The sequence below is a fragment of the Hippopotamus amphibius genome, chromosome 12 (genome assembly GCF_030028045.1).
Source record: "Hippopotamus amphibius kiboko isolate mHipAmp2 chromosome 12, mHipAmp2.hap2, whole genome shotgun sequence".
Taxonomy (NCBI): Eukaryota; Metazoa; Chordata; class Mammalia; order Artiodactyla; family Hippopotamidae; genus Hippopotamus; species Hippopotamus amphibius.
In genome coordinates this window covers 90,243,024-90,264,818 of record NC_080197.1, presented here as the reverse complement: position 1 = coordinate 90,264,818, position 21,795 = coordinate 90,243,024, and the positions used below count along the sequence as shown (strand labels likewise).

The 21,795-nt window shown below is 37.3% G+C and overlaps 1 protein-coding gene across 6 annotated transcripts in view; it reads right to left on the bottom strand.

The window, feature by feature from the left end:
• Positions 1–2,543: 2,543 nt before the first annotated feature.
• SLC38A4 (solute carrier family 38 member 4) overlaps positions 2,544–21,795 on the bottom strand; it is a 66,167-nt gene continuing 46,915 nt past the window's right edge. For all 6 annotated transcript variants that reach the window (XM_057702998.1, XM_057703001.1, XM_057703002.1 and 3 more), the window contains 11 exons: positions 21,568–21,660; positions 17,114–17,195; positions 16,945–17,027; positions 16,786–16,844; positions 15,617–15,892; positions 15,425–15,504; positions 13,975–14,075; positions 12,110–12,234; positions 7,319–7,463; positions 6,317–6,414; positions 2,544–4,828 (listed from right to left, as the gene is read on the bottom strand). In XM_057702998.1, coding sequence (XP_057558981.1) covers positions 4,727–4,828; positions 6,317–6,414; positions 7,319–7,463; positions 12,110–12,234; positions 13,975–14,075; positions 15,425–15,504; positions 15,617–15,892; positions 16,786–16,844; positions 16,945–17,027; positions 17,114–17,195; positions 21,568–21,660 — 1,244 coding nt within the window. In that variant the 3' untranslated portion in view covers positions 2,544–4,726. The remainder of the gene's footprint in view (positions 4,829–6,316; positions 6,415–7,318; positions 7,464–12,109; positions 12,235–13,974; positions 14,076–15,424; positions 15,505–15,616; positions 15,893–16,785; positions 16,845–16,944; positions 17,028–17,113; positions 17,196–21,567; positions 21,661–21,795) is intronic.

Genomic DNA, 21,795 nt, shown 5'->3' with positions numbered 1-21,795 from the left:
AAATCAATCAATGTGATACACCATATTAACAAATTGAAGAATAAAAACCACATGATCATCTGAATAGATGCAGAGAAAGCTTTTGACAAAATTCAACACCCATTTATGATAAAAACTCTCCAGAAAGTGGGCATAGAGGGAACCTACCTCAACATAATAAAGGTCACATATGACAAACCCACAGCAAACATCATTCTCAATGGTAAAAAACTGAAAGCATTTCCTCTAAGATCGGGAACAAGACAAGGATATTCACTCTCTCCACTATTATTCAACATAGTTTTGGAAGTCCTTGCCACAGCAATTATAGAAGAAAAAGAAATTAAAGGAATACAAATTAGAAAAGAAGAAGTAAAAGAGTCACTGTTTGCAGATGACATGATATACATAGAAAATCCTAAAGATGCCACCATAAAACTACTAGAACTAATCAATGAATTTGGTAAAGCTGTATGATACAAAATTAACACACAGAAATGTCTTGCATTCCTATACACTAGCAATGAAAGATGAGAAAGAGAAATTAAGGAAACAACCCCATTCACCACTGCAACAAAAAGTATAAAATACTGTGGAATAAACCTATCTAAGGAGGTAAAAGACCTGTACTCAGAAAAGTATGACACCAATGAAAGAAATCAAAGATAACACAAACAGATGGAGAGATGTACCATGTTCTTGGATTGGAAGAATCAATATTGTGAAAATGACTGTACTAACCAAAACAATCTACAGATTTAATGCAATCCCTATCAAATTACCAATGGCATTTTTCACAGAACTAGAACAAAAAATCTTAAAATTTGTATGGCGACAGAGAAGACCCTGAATAGCCAAAGCAACCTTTAGAAAAAGAAAATGGAGCTGGAGGAATCCGACTCCCTGACTTCAGACTATACTACAAAGCTGCAGTAATCAAGACAGTATTGTACTGGCACAAAAACAGAAATACAGATCATTGAAACAGGATAGAAATCCCAGAGATAAACCCACACACCTATGGTCAACTAATCTATGGTGAAGGAGGAAAGACTACACAATGGAGAAAAGACAACTTCTTCAATAAGTGGTGCTGGGAAAACCGGACAGCTGCATGTAAAAGAAAGAAATTAGAACACTCCCTAACACCATACACAAAATAAACTCAAAATGGATTACAGACCTAAATGTAAGACTGGACACTATAAAACTCTTAGAGAAAAACAAAGGAAGAGTACTCTTTGACATAAATCACTGCAAGATCTTTTTTGATCCACCTCCTAGAGTAATGGAAATAAAAACAAAAATAAACAAATGGGACCTAATGAAACTTAAATCTTTTCTACAGCAAAGGAAATCATAAACAATATGAAAAGACAACCCTCAAAATGGGAGAATACAGCAGAAACTGGCACAACACTGTAAAGCATTTATACTCCAATGAAGATCTGACAAAAAAAAAAAAAAAAGAACAGAAAAAGAACTGGAGAAAATATTGGCAAATGAATCAACAGACAAAGGATTAATCTCCAAAATATACAAACAGCTCATGCAGCTCACTATCAAAAAAACAACCCAATCAAAAACATGGGCAGAAGATGTAAGTAGACATTTCTCCAAAGAAGACATGCAGGTGGCTAACAATCACATGAAAAGATGCTCAACATCACTAATTATTAGAGAAATGCAAATCAAAACCACAATGAAGTATCACCTCACACCAGTTAGAATGGGCTTCATCAGAAAACCTACAAACAATAAATGCTAGAGAAGATGTGGAGAAAAGGGAACTCCTTTGCACTGTTGGTGGGAATGTAAATTGATACAGCCACTATGGAGAACAGTAAGGAGGTTCCTCAAAAAACTAAAAATAGTGTTACCATATGACCTAGCAATCCCACTACTGGGCATATACCCAGAGAACACCATAATTCAAAAAGACACATGCACCCCAATGTTCACTGCAGCACTATTTACAATAGCCAAGACATTGAAGCAACCTAAATGTCCATCAACAGATGAATGGATAAAGAAGATGTGGTACATATATACAATGGAATATTGCTCAGCCATAAAAAAGAATGAAATGGGGTCATTTGTAGAGACGTAGATGGACCCACAGACTGTCATACAAAGTGAAGTAAGTCAGAAAGAGAAAAACGAATATCGTATATTAATGCATATATGTGGAATCTGGAAAAATGGTACAGATGTACTGGTTTGCAAGGAAGAAAAAGAGACCAAGGGGGGAAGCGGGGGTAGGTTGAATTGGGAGATAGGGATTGACATATATACACTAATATATATAAAATAGATAGCTAATGAGAACCTGCTGTATAGCACAGGGAACTCCACTTCACTGTACAGTAGACACTAACACAACATTGTAAAACAACTACTCCCCAATAAAAAAAAATTAAAAAAAAACAAAAAGCAAAAACAAGCAATCAAAAAATGGAACATATGCTAAAATAAAAGACAATATTTAGATTAAAAATATTTTTCATGTATAAATAATTCACAGCCTTCAACAGCAGAAAGAAAATGACATCATAGTCATTTGAAAAGTTCATTTATTATATACCAATATACACTTTCTGTAATAAAAAAAACCTCCCAATACATTGAACCATCTTATAAATGAAATAAGAAAATAAAATTTTCATCTGTTTCTAAATGGGGCTAAATTAACCAGTACAAGATACCATATGTATGTCTGCCCTTCAGTCTATGTGAACCATGATCCTGAAAATGGCCATGAGAAAAAATGGTGCTTTATTATTTGGCACTATAGTATTGCTCTTGAATATTTATATAATTACACTTGTTGATATTTTCAAGTCAGTCATTTCAAATGTAAAGCATTGAAAATATATACAAATTTTACAGTTTTTCAATTTTTTGGATCAATCTTTGATATTTACACTTAAATACATTCAGATCAAACATTTTTTTTAACACTCAGAAGGTACCTTCTTCCACTTTCTATTTTGATACACTCTTTAGATGAATGAAAATAGAAATATATCTTAAAAATGCTATTTGGCAAGTTTATTCCAATAATAGTAAGTCAGAAGTTATGATAGTTTCTAGTAATGCTCAATTTCCCTAACAAAGTGCACCATTTTACAGTATTATGCCTCTAGAAAATAATACAGAAAACAAATATATATTTACTTAAGGCACATTCCAGCAAAAACTATTGAAATATGATTTAATATTATCATACTTATATATAACTGTATTTCATACTTGGCTATACTAAAATATACAATAAATGTGCTTGCTACTCATTGAGAAAAAAGAAAAGGAGCAAACTCCAGAAATTCTAGGCAGTGAATACTAATTTCTAAATCCATTTTATGTAACTATGTTGTAGAAGTGAGCAAGAATAATAATTTGCATCTCTTTGTAGTGTTAGCACTTTTATTTTTATAGAGAATGGCTCAACATTGTATTGAATGGCAAATGAATGTCAGCAAACACCTGTGCAAGTTAAAATGAACTAAATCCTATTTTAGACCTGCTAAATTAAAAGAACAACCTTAGTATTGATAATTATTTGCAAATAGGGAACTTATTTTTTTCCTAGGTGATTACGACAATATTGTAAACACTGAAGAAGAGCATTACTGAACTATATAATTCCGGTTTCAAATTTAAAATATCCCCAACAGACAGATACATACACATGGATTTTTGAGTCCATCAACTTAATTCCCTACCCCCACCCCCAATAATATAAATGTTTGACTGTGAAGAGAGAAAACTACACGTGTATAAAATAAAAATCAAAAGTACCATACATTAAAATTCTGATGACTACAGAATAAGATTATATACATAAACATATAGCAATCACAGTTTCCTGCACTGAATGTTTATCAAATAAAAATGTATCAAACAATACTGGGTAGTGTAGCTCCACATGGATTGTGGTCTTCTAAAAATTCTGAATGAGGATGGAAGACAAGAGGGAGGGCATTGTTCAGTGACAAGAATATAAGAGGACTGGGAATAACATTAATAAACAAATGCTTCCAGAACACGCAGTTTAGCTATAAGCATTGCTTTGCTGCTGCTCTATAATTTAAATAAAGCCCCTCTCTGTGTTTTGTAAGATGTTTTAACATTTACAAAAGATCTACTGAATGAAGAAGTTGCTAATTCAATGTCACAAACAGGATGGGCAAAATATCCTATTGTTGACCATGAGGTGTTCTAACCGGGTGTCTGATCACTCACATACCTTACAGAGAGTTCACAAAATATGGCTTTTGCCTCTGTTATTAAACAGACCCAGAGTATTTGGTGCAAGATTGAGGAACGGCATTAAGTGGTGACAGCTTTGCCATCTGGGCATTTCTGTTTGATGTTTTGAGAATAGAAGAATTTGGTATTTTGGGGGGGGAGGAGGTGGGAGGGGAGGAAAGAGGGTATTATCTGATGACCGTTACATGCAGCTACCCTTATTCTGCTTGTGCAGAAGCAAAAATACATCATCTCACACCGCTCTAGTAAAACCTGGGTAGAAATGTGCACCACAGATTTTAAACACATAAACGGCCATTTGTGACAAAAATGATGATTTTCTCTTCTGCGGGTGCCTAGTGATGTTGCTGGTAAACATCTTTGGAATCTTCCTGTTATTTCCTATGAATAACATTCCAACCGAGATAACTCAAATGTCTTTGGGAGCATAATTTGCAATCATCTCCAATAGGAAAATACAGCATTTTTCCTTGGGTTAGTGATGCTTGGAATTTGGAGGATTGTAAATCCAGTCAATTATAATGAGTGCCATGCTTCCAATCATGAAGATGATTCCAACCACTAGGAAAATTAAAGCCTGTAAATCAGAGAAAGCTTGTTAGAGAACACAAAAACTATGTTTCCTTAGTAGAGTTTATTTTATAAGTTGTTTACTTAAGGCAGCCATCTGATTTGCATATTGAATTGTATTATGCTTATAGCACAAATGTCCATGCCTAGCAGTTCAATTAATTTAAAACCCTAGCTGGGGAAAAGAGGGTGGATATAGTAGTAGAGAGATTTAACCCAAATGTTCAAAATAGAAAAATGGTTAATTGATTTGGTACATCAAAATGATGGAATACCCTGTAATCATTACAAATTAAGTAATAGAAAAAGATTTTATGACCTAGGGAGTGCTCACAATCTTTTAGGAGAAAAGGGTTAGGTAGTATATATGATATTAAATTTTTAAAACAAACAAAAACAGAAACCTAATATAAAGTATGTTGCATATTTCTTGGAAAAAACCTTAAAGTGTATGTGTGTGTATGTAATTACATACACACACATATATATACACATGTACATATAATTACATACACCAAATATTTCATAATTTTAACACTAGAAGGAGCCTTATACATTACCACACAAATCAACCTTCTAATTCTACACATGAGGAAAGAGCAGCTAAAGATTCTATCTCACTAGAAAGGGTCTAGGAGATAATTTTACATCTCATCAAACTGAAAATGGGGCACAAAGGCAAGTAATTTGCCAAGGTCATACTGCGGTAAAAGTCCAAGCAGAATGGACTACATAGAGCGGAAATTCGGGGGCAAGATGATGTGGGGAGATTTTGATACCAAACTGTCCTAACATCCTCAAACCATCCCAAGAGGAGAAAGATTCCCAGGCAAAATTCAGGGTCAGTCTGTCAGCGTCAAGCCTTAATATGACTTTGTCAAGAAGTCATTGATAATATTTATTATTGGAAAAACAATTATTTCTAGTGTATATTTTTGTAGTATATTATGGGAAAGAAATACATACTCCCAAGGTTAACAAGACTAAATTATACTGAAAGAGATTAACTGGGAAATGAATGGTTCTGTTCTTAGTCTACACCAGGGGACAACAAGGTACCAAGGAGGGGAAAACAAAAGCAACATATTTTTTTTTGCCTTTACCAACCTAACAAATATGACCAAAATGTTTGAATTTTTTTCCTCACACTTCCAGGGAGCCTAATTCCTTTCTGCATAATTTCCTGTGGATAGCGCAACAGTAGCTTGGTGGTGGAAACTGGAATACATGTAAACCTGTGGGCAAACTCCATTAGCATTGACACATAGGAAGGACTCAACACAAGATATTCAATATTGGAAGAGAAGAAATCCTGGAATCATCTGAGTGACAGAAATCTACACCCTCTTTCTCTCCACCAGAGAGTCCAGCCCATCTTTAATTTTTGGTCCATGTGCACCAATTAATTTTTTGGAACCGTGTGCATACATTTCCTGGTTTACTCTAAGTAGTCGAAGAGCAAGTTATAATGGGGGAAATTGCAAACCTTACTTACCCCGACCTTTTGGGGTGACCTAAGAGGTTCTTTCTTGACAAGTTTAAGATAAAAAACTGCTGGAAGAATGAAAATCAGCATAGTTGCAGAAGAAGCCCCTGAGGAGAGACACAGGACAGGTCAAAGTCTGACTCAGCAGGTCTGACTCAGCAAGGCAGAGACCCAAAAGCATACACTCAAAAGTAACCAGATCTAAAGCTACTCCAATCAAAGCATGAAAAGCTCTAGAAGCTCATGGATGCTTATTCAAAGAAGATATATTTATAAATAAAATGTAAATGCACCTAACAACATAGCTGGCTAGTAAGTATACATCACATATAATAAAGAACAAAAAGGCTGAACGTTACAAATTTATAGGAAATTAGTAATATAAACACATACTAAGGAGGCTGAACTCATCACACGCCCTTCAGATCCACTTCTAACTTTTCAAGTTGCTTACACCTGAGTTCAAAGTTTTATGTTGTATTTAACATGTGAGTAAACCCTCAAATCATCAGAATGGAAATTCAAATATATTACAAGGCCACCCAGTTAAGGGAAACAACATGCTTTACAAAGTCAACCTCTTCTTCCAAAGACATCCTTTAATGCTCAGCTGATACTCACAGACCTAAGAGGGCATCCTTAGATAAAATCTATCTTCCTTCTTTTTTTTTTTTTTTTTTGATGCAGAGTTAAGACCTAGGTCCAAATCTTGGGTTCACTCCAAGGTATATGACTTGACCTCTATGGGGCTCAGTTGCCTTGTCTGTCAGAAAAGGCAGCTAGACTAGATGACCCATAAGGTAGGTTTTAGCTCTAACATTTTCTAATCCTACGAATAATGTCCAGTGTCACCTGGGAGGGAGGGACAGTGACCGTCTGGAGCCCAGCTGGGTTACTAGGAATTCTGTGAGCCTGAGATGGACTGGGATCCTTGACCTCCCTTCCCTGGCTCCCTGTCCTCCATTTATGGACAGCTTGAGTTGACTAAATAAAAGCCTTTCTGAAACTTACCTATGAATCCAAAGATGTATTTTATAGTTGGCACAAGGATGACCAAAACATTATTAAGGGCAATAAGCATGGCTGCAATCAGAAAATGTCTTATCCAGCTGAAGGGTCTTTTGGGAAATAACAGTGTGGTCACTGATGTACGAATCTGCAACAAGAAAGTTCAAAGGCAAGGTCACTACTTTGTTTCTTTTTTTAGTTGCAGTATAGTTAATTTACAATGTTCTGTTAGTTTCAAGTATATAGCAAAGCGATTCAGTTATACATATATACGTATTTTTTCTCTTTCAGATTATTTTCCATTATAGGTTATTACAAGATATTGAGTATATTTTCTTGTGCTATACAGTACGTCCTTGTTGGTTATTTATTTTATATGCAGTATTGTGTGTATTTTAATCCCAAACTCCTACTTTATTTCCCTCCCACCCCTGCTACCCACTTTGGGTCACTGCTTTGTTTTTAACTTTATTTACTATTTCAAATATTCTCATCCCTCTAAAGCAACTTCTTTGTTTTTTTTCTTCTGGAAAAGATGTTGATTTTTTTTTTCGAATTTTAAAAATTGTGGTAAAGTAAAAATAACATAAAATATACCATCTTAGCTATTTTTAAGTGTAAAATCCAGTGGTATTAAGTACATTCATATTGTTGTGCAAGTTCGATGCTGATTTTTGATGTTTGAGAGAATGTCATTTTCCTTGGTGATCTATCTTGGGCTCACTTTCTCAGCTTTCAGAATCTTTTTCTTGAAAATAGTCTCAGTCAGAAAGAGACAAAAGAACAGATGAGATATATAATTCAGAAACACAGTAAAAAGCTTGTTCATTTCTAATCACGTCTCATCAGCCTGGATTAAGAGTAAAGGGCAAGCACTGAATTTATTTGCCTGTGATTGTGAACAGGATTTTTACACACATGGTGTTTCTTAGTTTTACATTTGATTTAATATTTTTGCCACCTGATATTTTTAAAAATATGATACATTTTGTGTTTACTCCTTTCTCTTTTTCCCTTTTTCCCTCCCCACAAGTATAGATTATAAATGCACAAAAGGCAAAGAACAAGACCTAATAATCTTAACACTCCTTAGAGTTTCTACCTTAGTGTCTTGCACGCAGGAGGCACTCGATAAATGTTGACTTAAATTGAACAGAAGGAAACTTTTCTCTCCCTTCAGGATCCTTGACAGATTGCAGCCCTATTTCAGCAGCTGAAATAAGTAGGGGAAGGGTCAAGGGAGGCTCCAGTTGTAGCAGCTGCTCAAGTTACCCTGATGTAACTGGATAAAAAGATTCTTGTGGATAGAGGGAGGGAATGCCATTTATGCTTGAACAGCTTAACAACATTGGAAATATTCTTATCTTTGGGATCTTTTTAGAGGACACTTTTGGACTTAGTGGAATTGGTTTATTGGCTTTTCAATAAGTGAACACTTCAGTTAAGCTAGGACTTCCCACTTTTAGAAATGCTGGGATTGATTTTTCACTTTAAAGTTTTGCTTCTGAAGTCTCTTAATGGTGTGGAGATGGGAATTCACTTAAAGGAGGGAAAATGTAAAATATATTTTGAAACACACATATGAATGACAAAAACTTTGAGCTGAATTGCTTGCAGTGTCTGATGTGACATTCTCTTCATACCAGTCCACCAAAAATTAAAGCCATCTGTTTAGGTTTAAAAGGCAATTTCATTTCCAGAATGGCAAGGCCAAATAGTCTCCGGAAATGGTTTATTTGTAACGGATTTTAAAATTTGGATGAGTGAAAATTATGAAACTCACTTTGAAAAGCAGACTGAGGAAAACAAATGGTTTGATTTTGTTTACCCCAGCACCTTATAAATTCTACATTATGGCCTATTCAATGTTGCCCAAACTTAAGCTTAAAATAAGCTTTCTATGGTTCATACATAGTGCTTAAGGATTTATTTGTCTGAAAGTGATAAACTTGCAGCATAAATAATCAGAATACAGGTTATTTTCAGGCAGGGGTCACACGTATGTGCCCTTTAGTCTTTTGTTGAGATAATGCCTTTAATTCTATAAGCTGAATTAGAGGAAAACCTCTATGTACAGAGCCTCTGAATGTAAATAAATACAGTTTCCTAGGGTCTCATGGCTCCCAGAAAGGCTAAGGTTTGGCTTCATGATGTAACAGTATAGAAAGTTTGTAGGAATGGTGGTTGAAGTGAACGGTGAACTCTTGCGCTTCAGAATGACTAAGGAATAACAAAATCCCAAACAGAACCGAAGGCATGTAGAGCTGCCAGTGCATTCCTAAAACGGGCAACAGGGCAAATACGGAGATGGGAGGCTGCGGGTGGTGGTAGGTGGTGGGCAAAGAATGGAAGGAAACTTGCCAGTCTTCCCATGTTCAGACGCTGCCTTGAGGGGTGAGCTAGGATCATGAGGTCCCCAGCAGCTCCCTTTACCTGTGGGTAATAGACTGACTTATCACCCACAAAGCCATGCCATCTGCCCCGCTTATCTCAGTGCCCTTTTCTCTACTGACACAACCTCATGAGAACCTGGGAACGTGGGTGGGATGCTGTGCGTGGGGACGTCCCCAGCAACAGCCCCGTGAATGATTCTAGCAAAGTTCCATGCAGTTCTAGAGAAAACATCTGGTATTTCCAGAGACAGCATTCTGAACAGGAGCCTGTTAGGAGGTGCTGTGTTCTAAAGCGGGGACTCAGTGGGAAGTCAGAAATGTGGAGGCTGAGTAGAAAGTGGGAGCCTTAGTTCCGAACTCTTAAAAAAAAAAAAATCCATTCTGTTGTTTAGAAGTGAACCACGCTTCACTTTGTAGGATTACATAAGACAAGAGTGTAGGAAATACCTGTGCGTCACTGTTCTATTCCAGTTCATAGCAACATCGGCCGTATTTCTATGCTTATATTTATATTCACAACTGATATTGAGTGAAAATGCATAATGAAGGATAGCAGTTATTTTTCTGAAATTTGGTTCTAATGGCTAATTTTGGTTTTACTGGGCATCAGATGGAAAATGTTTCCAAACTGCTATGGAAGTTACATCTAATGGGAAATGTGTTGCCATTCCTGATGGCCAGATTTATGCCAGTGCCTCATCTGTCACATGGGAAGAATGTCTACGGACGACCTGGACTGTTAATGTCGAAGTGAAATGATCATCACTAAATGAAAGGCTGACTTTCACTCCCCGTGATCATGACTGAAGCCATCGGTGTCATGCTGTGAGCAATGCATTAGTTCAACTGTTACCACCTAGCTGAGTAACCACAGCCAAGTCCGTTAACCTCCCGAGACCACGGCTTGAAAGCACTATGTTTGGGGCTTATGAATAAAGCAATACAGAAGCACGTAACAGATTTCTTTTATAAAATGCTTTGATTCAACAATGATACGAGTGCCCACTGTGAGCCAAAATTTAATGAATAATATCTTAACACGCAAAACAAAGAGTTCCAGATATTCTTTGCTTGGTGATGCTGTTTGCTTGGAAATTTTACCCTGTGGTACCCTTTCTGTCTACAGCTGTCTTCTGCCTTGTCCCCCCAATGGAGCTGATTTTAGGCTAAAGCTGTGTGCATGATGTTTGAAATACTTTCAGATATATGAGAGGCAAGACATTATTTAAAAGCAAACTCTTAGCCACTGTAGTAATAAGGATCTGATTTCATGCACTCATGAAAAAGGAATGTGCCAAAAAATACTTCGGCACACAAGCTGCATTTAAAGTGACCGCAGTGTCATTACATGAGTAGTCCTCATCTGCTTGGCCCTGTATGGAGCATTCTGTACAGGACAGTGCTGGCTACTGTGTCACTGATTTTTCCCCTAAAATGAATGGTAAATTCAGTGTTTATGAAAGGAAAGGAGTTGGCAGGATGGTGCAGACTTGTGTTTATCCATAGGTGGTGATTTTAACTCATGCAGCCCAAGTCTCCACGACCGGCCCTGCTCTGTGATCCCAAAACAACTGGTGCCAACGACAGATGCCGTGAAGGGACCATCCCAGTACGAGTTTGGCAAAAGAGTGTGTGTCAGTCTTGGGGGCAGTAGAAGAAGAGATATATGATGGATAATATGACTATTTTTTCAAGAAATTTTGTTCTAGTGTGTGATTTACTTAACATGAATCCCCTTCTCATTAGCCTTCAAGAAATCAGATTAAATAAGGTGACTTTTGACTGTTTAGGTAGCACAAAAAACTGGGGGGACACAGTGAGATACCTTCAGAACTGTGATGAAAATGCAATATGATTTGAAAGTGAATGTGGTTTTGGCTTTCAAATTTCAGAAGTTATATGAATTCCTACTCATTTCTACTAATCCACAAGAGAGAAGCTCAAGATCTGCTCTTTTGAATTTGAGTTTAAAAATAAATTTCAATCTCAATACAGCTGTAAAACAAATAAATACACAGAAATAAATTTCGTGAGTTCCCCCCTACATTAAAAAAGTATTTAACATTTAAAAATACTCTCTCTAGGGAACTCCCTGGCAGTCCAGTGGTTAGGACTGTGCACTTTCACTGCAGAGGGTGAGGGTTCGATCCTTGGTCAGGGAACTAAAATCCCACAGGCCATGCAGTGCAGCCAAAAATTTTTAAATAAGTAAATTAATTAATTAATTAAACATACTTGCTCTATCTACATATTGCATAGTCAATTTTAAGTGGGTTCAAAATGCTATATAAAAAAATAACGTTCTTGGGCATTGCATTATAGTTAAATCAACATCAAGTCAAAACATATGTACTAATCTATGGGGTCAAGCAGGAGTCTTTTACCAAAGCCATGTACTTACAGGGAACAGCACTATGGGCACAGTTAGTGTTACTGCCACAAGGACGGCCAGGCGAACCATGAGGAGAGGGGTGTCAAATGTGTACACTTTGCTGTAAGCATGAAGCAATTCATCTTCAACTTCTCCTGCAAAGAGGAAGAGGAGAACAAGTCCACTTGGTATAGTCAAATTGGCACTGCTTACCTAAAACAATGTTTTATAGAAGGAACACAGTAGAGTAGAAACAACCCAGGTCTCAGAAACCAGACACCTCTGTTTTTATCCTATCTCTTAGCTTAATAGCTGTGTGACCTTTGTTTAAATGAACAAAGTGGTCCTGAAGCTTGTAAAGTTGTAGGAGCTAATATAAAATTGCTAAGGCTCTTCTCTGCATTGATAAATCTTTCTCTGCTATACAGAAGTATCATAAAACAGAGGACAGGCTGAGGTCCTCTGGTTGAAAGGGATGAAAGGGCCAAGGCTTATCAGCCTGTCCTTCACATCTTGCCATCTCCTTCCACCCTCACCTGCCCGGTGAGCCCCAAGGCAGCTTCTCCAAACCCAGTATGGAAACCCTAAGACAAATGATCTCTAACACTTTTTCAAGCTCAACAATTATGACTCCATCATGACACTGATAGACACACTTTTGGGCTTTTTCAAGTTTTTGTTTATCTCATTGAGCCAAAACTTATTAGATTAAGTAACAATGCAAAGATGAATTAGTATGATTGTTATAGGGTCATCATAGCGTCCAATGAATACTGCTCTACGATTAAGATGCTGCACTCCTGGAAAACACACTTCATTCAGAATTCTAGGCCCAAATGACAAAGAAATACTTATAGAATCAGATGTGCTCTGATTTCCCCACTACTCCCCTCAAAATCAGACAAAGGTGATTAAAAATACCTTCAAAGGCATTGACCCGATTTTCATTAATTCACAACCAGCAAAGAGTGAATGTTCAACCTAAATGAGCACTTGGTTAAAAGCCAAGTGTAAGTCAAAAAGAAAAAAAAAAAAAAAAAAAGCTAGCAAAGGGTGCCCCCTCCAGTCTCTTCCTACCCAGTTGGTCTTGCAATCAATTTCATTTACCAAGTCAGTCAGAAAAAAAGTTGCAAAAGTTTAGAGAGGTTTATTTTAAAAATATATTCCTGTGTTGATAACACTGATTTGTGTTACTGCTTGATTCCCTGAAATTTGTCTGTAGGGCCATGCTTCATTGAAGAGAAGAGAGATCCTGATCCTTGTGTGTTCTGTTAAGATGCCACAGAGGAAATGTTTTTGGCATAATCAAATGTGGCCATCGTTATATTGGTTTTTGATAGTATGTCCCCAGATTGAAAGGACTTCTGTCATGCCCTCTTTTCTTAGAAAACCATTCCGTATAACAGAATAGAATGAGATCAGCCAGAACATTTGTCTAATGCTCCAAGCCCCCAGATTTGACTTGACTGGTAAACAAGAAGCAGGTTCCAGCTCAAGGACTTAATACTTTTTCTGCCATTTGCTGGGTAGTTATTCCACCAAAAGAGCTTTACAACATGCAGTTTGATTCACTCGCACAGTGTGTAGCTTTAGATGGCTTAGGGAGTCAAGCCAAAAAAATAGTCTCTATCCTTTAAGGAAAATAATTCAATTAGAGGCATGGTTTTTATAAAATATGTGTGAATTCACAAATTATTGTAACCTGTTAGGCAGCTCGGGTCGGTTTCCATTTTCTGAGGTCAAATGACAGGGCTAAAATAGCATGTTCCTTGAGCATCTGTATCTATAGATCATGCTGTTTATTGAGAGTAATTAAAAGAATTATACCTACCCAGGTCAATGATCAGTCCAACTAGGATTTGCACAAAGAGAATGACTTTGACAGAGTGACCTACCATAAAAGGTTAGGTAACCAAAGAGGGCAGCAAGCAGGTACATGACGAGCATCCCTGTGATGGAAATATTCGATACTGTTTGCATCTTCCTCTGGGACCGACTGAAAAGAAAAACACTGAGCTTTGGTTTTTTTGAACCAATGAAAATATCACTTTTTATGATTAAAATCTAAAAAATAATAAAAGAATGCGTGCCTGTTACTCATTATAAAACCACATTTCTAGTGCAGAAACTTAGCTTATTTAAATTTGCCTTAGGGAATTATGAAGGATTTGCTTCCATTTTTTTTAGATGTTACTTCTTTAGTCTTAGAAATGACTATTTTCCTAGAAAAGGACCAGTTTATTTTGTGTTGATACGTGTACTTGTCTACTGAGTATTTAAGAATGTAATTAATACAAAGGTCCAACTGGCTCCTAATGTAGAAAGCCTTCATATTTCACAATGAGATAGATTTGAGGACAAGAATCTACTAGAATCAACAAAATACTACTTCCAGGAGTCCAGACTACCTGAAAGCCTGATATTATTATCTGGACAGCTTCTGGAAACCATTCTAGAGGCACCTAACTGCTTATGCTATCATCAGGCCTCTAGAGTAATTGCTATCACTTCTCTGTCTTTTGGTTAAGATCAAGTGTAGAGTAAATGCTACATGGGATTTTCCAAATAAATCAAAGACATAAAAATAATTGAAAGTGTTCTAAAAATTTTTAAGAGGTAAATCAGAATATTTACCTCTTTATTATTTATAGGACAAGTTATTGCTTTTTAGTGAGAACAAAGACTAAGGTTATTGATGTCTGGGTAAAGAAGATGAGAATAAGTATATGACACCCACCCCTCAGGGTAAAGGAAGAAGCTGCTATAGTGGGCTCATCCCCAAGTGCATGTCAACAACCTCAAAGAGAAAAGAGCATTAAGGAATCATAGAATATCAACTAGAAGAAAGAAGACTGTCTAGCCAGTAGCTCCATTGTACAGATAAAACAATGAAGGCCAGATTAGGGCACATCCCAGTGGCAGAATGTCTTCTAGGCAAGGGTTAAAGACTGACCACAGGTGACATCAGTGGCTTAGCCAGGCCACCCTAATCATAATTTTTGGCCTTCATGGGTGTGGGTCATTTCCAGTTCCAGTGACATCATTTCTTCCCACCAATATTCAAATTCAAATTCCCCACGCCTGCCAAAATCCTCACAGATATTGGCTCCTCCTCCCCCTGTGCTGAACACCACCCCTGGATCATTGGGGGAAGGAACAGGAGAAAAGGGAGCAGTGAGGGGGCTGATTCACACCTTTGTGGTAAAAGCACATTGCTGATGAGTGGTTATAGCATAAACTTTCTGTAAAGACAAAGCTGTAAACTATGCTCCTGTATAAAGCACCGTTGAACATATGAGTACATTTTCAAAGCAAATTAGAATGCTAAAATGATGGCTGCCTTACTCTTTAAGTTCACTGTAGATGGGAAGGACCTCGGGGTGGCATACAAAAGCAAAGGCTAGGATGGGAATTGCATAGGCCGTCTGAAAAACAAAGACAACACCGCAGGTTTAGCATTCCAACACAGAGGGCTACCCCAGGCCATCTCAGTTTGTGAAATAAAAACTCTTAGAGGCCCAGCACCCTCTCCCTTACCCGGGAGTTGAATACAAAGTATTTGGGCTGACACTTGTCATCACTGTGCACTTCATACTCTACTCCACTGCCGTGAAGCGAGCCCTTGGCCTGGTTCTCATCCAGCCCTGCGGGATTCTGGTGGGTGTAGTCCATCATGAAGTTCACACCTCTGCTCTCAGAGTTGTTGGGTAACATCATCACGTGCACTGGAACTGTATTGTTGAGTGTCAGATTCCCAACATTGTGATCCAGAACAGGCAGAGGGCAGGGTATCTGGAACTTCTTGTAAATCACCTAGACCCAGTCATTAACAACAACAACAAAAATAACAACAGGTCAACCTCTCGAGGAAAATAATGAAACAAAAATCCATAAGGGTGGTTTCTGGGGTAGAAGTGCGGGAAATCTGCTGAGGATTCCCTTTAGACTAATGGACAATGGAAACTCCCTCAGCCTCAGTTTGAAGTGAGGAATTGGAACTATGGTTGGCAACTCGCCCCCTTGGAGTCAACAAGACAGTATTTTGCATGAATCTGTTCCAGACTTCATGCATACTCTTCCATGAGAAAGATGGTCATTTTCTTGCTATATTGCATCTCTTTCATTTCTTCAAACTAATGAAAATATGGGTCATTGGGAAATCCCCCCCTCCTCCTTTGCCCCTTTGGGGAAATGCTATATAAATGCTGGCATTCATGATACTAGCAGAAAGTCCTCCTTTTGGAGGGGAGTGGAGGTGGGGTGGGGAGAGGATTTCTTTCTTTAATTCAGCTGTGGTCACCTTCTCTTCATGGGTAAAATGAGTAAGAGAAAATGGCTTATTTATGTACATATGGCTATTCCTATAGCCTACTCATTTGTCTTCTGGGACTCTTAGCTTCTTCTTCCTCCACCTTTCTAAATACTGGCTTATTGTCACATTTCTGCTTGAAGTGTTCCTTTTGTCCAAACATACATCCAGTGTGCCTAGAACATACTATTAGCAATGTCTTGACATTCTAACTCAACTATTTTTAAACTCATGACTGTTCTTTTCTCATTCCAAATTAGAATACAAGAAAATTGCTTGTAAGGCAAGACCTATTTCATGCTAATGATGTGCTTGAACAAAAATGAGGACACCAATTCAGGCACTGAAAGCATCACATGCCTACCAAGTTACAAGGATCATGTCAAAAATCACTTACCACACTAAGAAAAAACACCATGCAGGTAAGAGAAAATCCACTGGTATAACCAAGGTAACCTAGGAGTTAGCAGAGAAATTCTGCAAGGTGAATATGGCATCCACAATCAGCTTACCTCTTAGAATATGAAATGAAAATAAAAACGGAAAATGACTTTACCTAAATTTTTAAGAAGAGAAAGTGGAAGAATGACTCCAACAGACACAAATATGACGAGGTAGTTGCCATTGACATACCATTCTCTAGAAAAGAGAGACCAGAATATTAGGATCAGAAAAGACCAAGTAGCACGAGTCTCTTGATGTTACAGAGAGAACAGAAGACATACCCAGTATTTTCTTCAAGTCCCATGAATGCTCTGATTACTTCAGGTAGTTCGTATTTAATAATAAAGAGGTAGCTTGACATGGCTAAAATGGAAAATGTGACAGCTTAGTGGTGTGCATGGCACCAAAGTCACAGGCAAGTTGTGAGAAGTCCAGGCTTTTGGGACACCCCTCCTTCTCAGTAATTCCCGAACCGAAAGAAAAGTCACCCACTACGTATTCTGTATTGTTTCCAAGTTCTTCTCATAAATAGACATTCAGCCCTTTGGCTCTTCCTTATGGACCTTTGCTAACAGTATCAAAGCTGATTCTGTGTTAAATCCAGCTCTGAGATTTTCAGTGTGGCTGCTGTTTCAAAGCTTTTCCCTCAATGGTTATAGGTCATCATGGCCTTACTGAGTGTGCCTGTTTTATTATCTAGAAATCGGGCAGGGGTCTGGAAACCAAAGGCATGGACCACAAGAGAGGGGGCAGAATTGCAGGGTGGAGCTGGGTAGGGTACATATCACTCTGCCCTCCCAGGGTGGGCACCAGTTTAGTCCTCTGTAATATCCCTAAGGGGCACACAAAATCTCAGACCACTGATTCTCCAAACTAGAGTCATACTGGACTAATTTTTTTAAAAAGTACAAGAGAGAATAGCTTCTCTAAACCTTTGTCAATGAAGTTTTTTTTCTATATCCTTTGTCTAAATAAGGAATCATATAAAGTGGCAAACTTTCTTGAGCATATTGATGAATGATATATGTGTGATTGCGTACTCTTCTGAAAATCTGATCGATAAAAATCTGTAAACCCTCTCCCTGGAAAACCATTTATGTATACATACGTATAACATATAATTTTCCCTACAAGTGTAGGGATTTAGGCAACATCCCTTTCCCAAGTCTATCCACTCAGTGGAAAATAATACTAATTTGTGATTTCACACATGGTCAAAAGACTCAATTGAAAATAAAACTAAGTTTCGTTTTGCAAGGTTTAAGCCTGTGCTACATCCTTCTGGTGAATTTTTGCTAACAGAAGTTTAAAGCAGATATCTAAGTTGCAAATTGAACTAGTAATAGTTTAGAACTATTTCCTTAATCTCAAAAAAAAGTAATAAGGGTCATAGCAATTCTCCACATTGTTTAGTTCTGCATGTAACTAAACATGCAAGGTGCATCTTATCATCTTCATTCCACAGCTGAGGACAGAAAGATTTTGAGAGCTTAAATGACATGTCCAAGATCACACAGCTTGAAAATGACAGACCACATCCAAAATATAAGATCCCTGATTTCAGGCCAGTGTTTCTTCTCTCTTGTGAAATGAAATGATTTTTACCATACCTGATGTGTCTTCTGTAAACATGATTTGGTTAATCTTTACAAAGACCTTGGCTAAAGCTAAATCTTACAGAGGGTAAACAGAGGAGATATTTCTGATTAACTGGTTCACTGAGGTACGATTCAATTTTAGAGCTATTAATCGCTGACTTTCAGTGACGTCACCACTGTTAATGTGTTTGGTCTTCGAAAATTCACAATGATCCAGACCTGTCTGGGTAATGTCAACATTATTCTGCTAATGTTGAAACATCCGTGGTCAGTGTTAATTTTTCAGGGGATTGAGAAAAACATTCTAAATGTGGAGCTGCTAAACACAAAACTACAAGTGATTTCTTTTAGGCCACAATAACCACTCATTACATAGAATAACCAAAGTGAGAGATTCTCAGGGATGGTGTATGAAATTTCATCTTACTCCCTTAAAGCCACACTGTGTGTGTGTGTTGGGGCGGGCAGACTTGACTGAGAGATCATGTTGTAGTTTATTCCATTGTTTAGAAGCATAATAGTTGCTGCACTTGGAACAATAGACAATGCTGTTGTCACTCAGCCTTTTGGGCTCAGGCCCAAGTATGTGTATGTCCAGTTAGTTCAGTGGTCCAGACAAGTATGTTAGATCACCTATGAAGGGATCCTATGAAATGCCTGATATTTAAAACCTTGATAAGGCTGAAAATTTGAACCAAATATAAAGCAATTTATTTGGTGGGGAATGGGGGATTCATATGCTTGGGGCTCAATGCCAGCAAAATGAATGAAACAATTCCAGCATTACTGCCAAATTCTACCCAGAATTGTAGTCTTACTATACAAAAATATGAAAGACATAAAAATAAATCATTATGATATGACTGGATTTTACTTATCTGCTTACCAACTATCCATTATCAGGAGCAGGGATAGTTGAATAAAGGTTAGTAAAGAAATTGCTGCATTCTAGAAATCTTAGATAATTCCAGCAATTTTATTAATCAAAAAGAATGACCTCCTTGCAAGACCTCTGTGCAAGTTTATTTATTGCAGCATTGTTTGCAATAGTAAAAAACTGGAAACAATCCAAAACTATTATCAAGGGATTCAGTAAACCAATTATAGTGCATTTATACAATGGAAAACTCAAAAGCCATTAAAAAGAGTAAGATGCAAATACATTCAAGGCATATTGTTAAATAAAAAAGCAAGCTGTAAGTCAGTATTATAAGATGATCTTATTTTAACAGTAACAATATATTTGTTAAATTTGACACGGAGGAAAACCTGGAATGGTTTTTTTCTATGGATGATTTATATAAACATTTCTTTGTAATTTACATATTTATGTAATGTTTTAGTTTTTCACAATTAGCCTGTACTTGTCTTATAATTATTAAAGTGCCATTTAAAAACAAGCAGGACGGCTCCAGAGGCATGGATACTAAATCCAAGAACTGGGGAGGAAGAAGGCATGTACTGAACTCATATTATTATGACCTTGTGAGGATGAAATATTACTCTCATTTGCATAGATGGCAAAATTGGACTCAGAGGTGTAAAGTGATTTTCCCAAGGTCATAGATAGTGACAGAAATAAACTCAAATTGAGGTGCACCAGGCTCCAAAAGTCTATTCTCTACTCACAGCTTTTAAAAAACAGTAACATACCAGATATATACAAACAAAGCTAAGGGAGCCCAGAAGAGCTGGTACCTAATCGCCTAGAGAATGATGGGTCATGAAGCAAACAGAGAGGGAGAGCCAGAGAATGTGTGTGTGGTAGGGTTGGAGGATTATAAAAGCAGGGGAACTGCATATAGTTAGCTATGGAATGACACAGGACACATAGGGAATAGATAGATAGGTAGGTAGGTAGATAGATAGGTAGACAGACAGATAGATATGGGGGTTTGTAGGAAAGGTATGAGAGAGGTAGGCAAAGGGAAGATAATGAAGCCCTTTATATGTCAGACTAAAAAGTTAAAATTTCCCTTGAAAATAATGAAGGCATGCTGAAGAACTTTATACCTGTGAGAAGCAAGAGTAGATCTGAATTTGGGAAAGTTAATTTGGAGGATGAATCACAGATGGAAGAGGGGAAACTCAAGACAGGAGGACCAGGTAGAATGCTATTGCAACAGTCTGAGCAGAAATAGTAATCACCTGAAATGTGGTGGTGAGACTAGAAGGAGAGGAGAGATTCAAAAGATAAACAAGAGAAAGAATGGGTAAGAGCTGATATTTGATTGGATGGTTAGGGTTAGGGAGAGAGGGAAAAGTTTTAGGCTGACACCCAGATTTCTGGCTTAGGAAACTGGATGCTGCTGGTATTATTCACTGAGATGAAAGAACAGAAGTATAGAATAACAGCTCTGGGGACTGAGTAGGAGGTGAGGAAATAAGTGCCACTATGTGGTGATACAGTCTGGGTTGTGCAAGGGGACATAACCAGTAGGACGTCTGAAACATGGGTCAAGATGCCTTTTGAGGCTCAAAGACATGATAGGACCAGTGAAGCTGGTAGGGATACATATCACCTAGAACACTATTAAAAATACATTACTGCTAGGCTCTCCTCTGGAACTGATCCTTCAGTAGGAACTATAAGAATCTGTAGAACCAAGAAATCTGTGTTTTATAGTGCTCCCAATGCCTACTCAGATATTTGCTTTAGCACAACTTCTAGGGACACTCTCCAGTGGGCTGGCTCTGTGCAGGCTGTGTCTCAAGGACCCCAAAATTTGGCTTTGTGCCTCAGATACTGAATTTTCCCTTTTATGAAATAAACTCAATCATACATGTGACACATCAACTGTTTGGGCAATGACAGATATAAGCACTAATGCTTTAATTTTTTAAGGTAATAAGTAAAGCCATCACAGCATTTGAAATCAAGAAAGGTTTTAGTCTATATTTTAACTCTAGAATTTATTTGGTAGGGTTTTATATAGTATTTCATTTCTTAAATATCGCTGTTTTTAATTAAAGAGGGATAGCAAATCTATGTAGGAAACTTTATGTTTTAAATTTAAAAATGATAAAGCAGCTTTTTTTCTGTATTTAAAGTGCTTGTTCACTGCCATTGAGTTTTCTTATTTCTTGAACATCTTTTAGAAAGTTTAAATGGTTTGTTGAAAGCTAGATCCTCTTACCTCCAATGTTCTGCATTGTAATGGAAATAAAAGCTCCAATTTTTCCAGGCCATCCAAATGCCTTTTCACCTAATTTTTCATAAATTAAAGATCCTATAATCAAAGATTAAAAGAATCTTGTTAAAAAAAAACTGTTTTAATGACTAAAATATTTCTATAATGTAATTCTACACTGGAGCCTCAAACATGTAAATAAACATGATATAGAAATTACAACCCCCAAATACG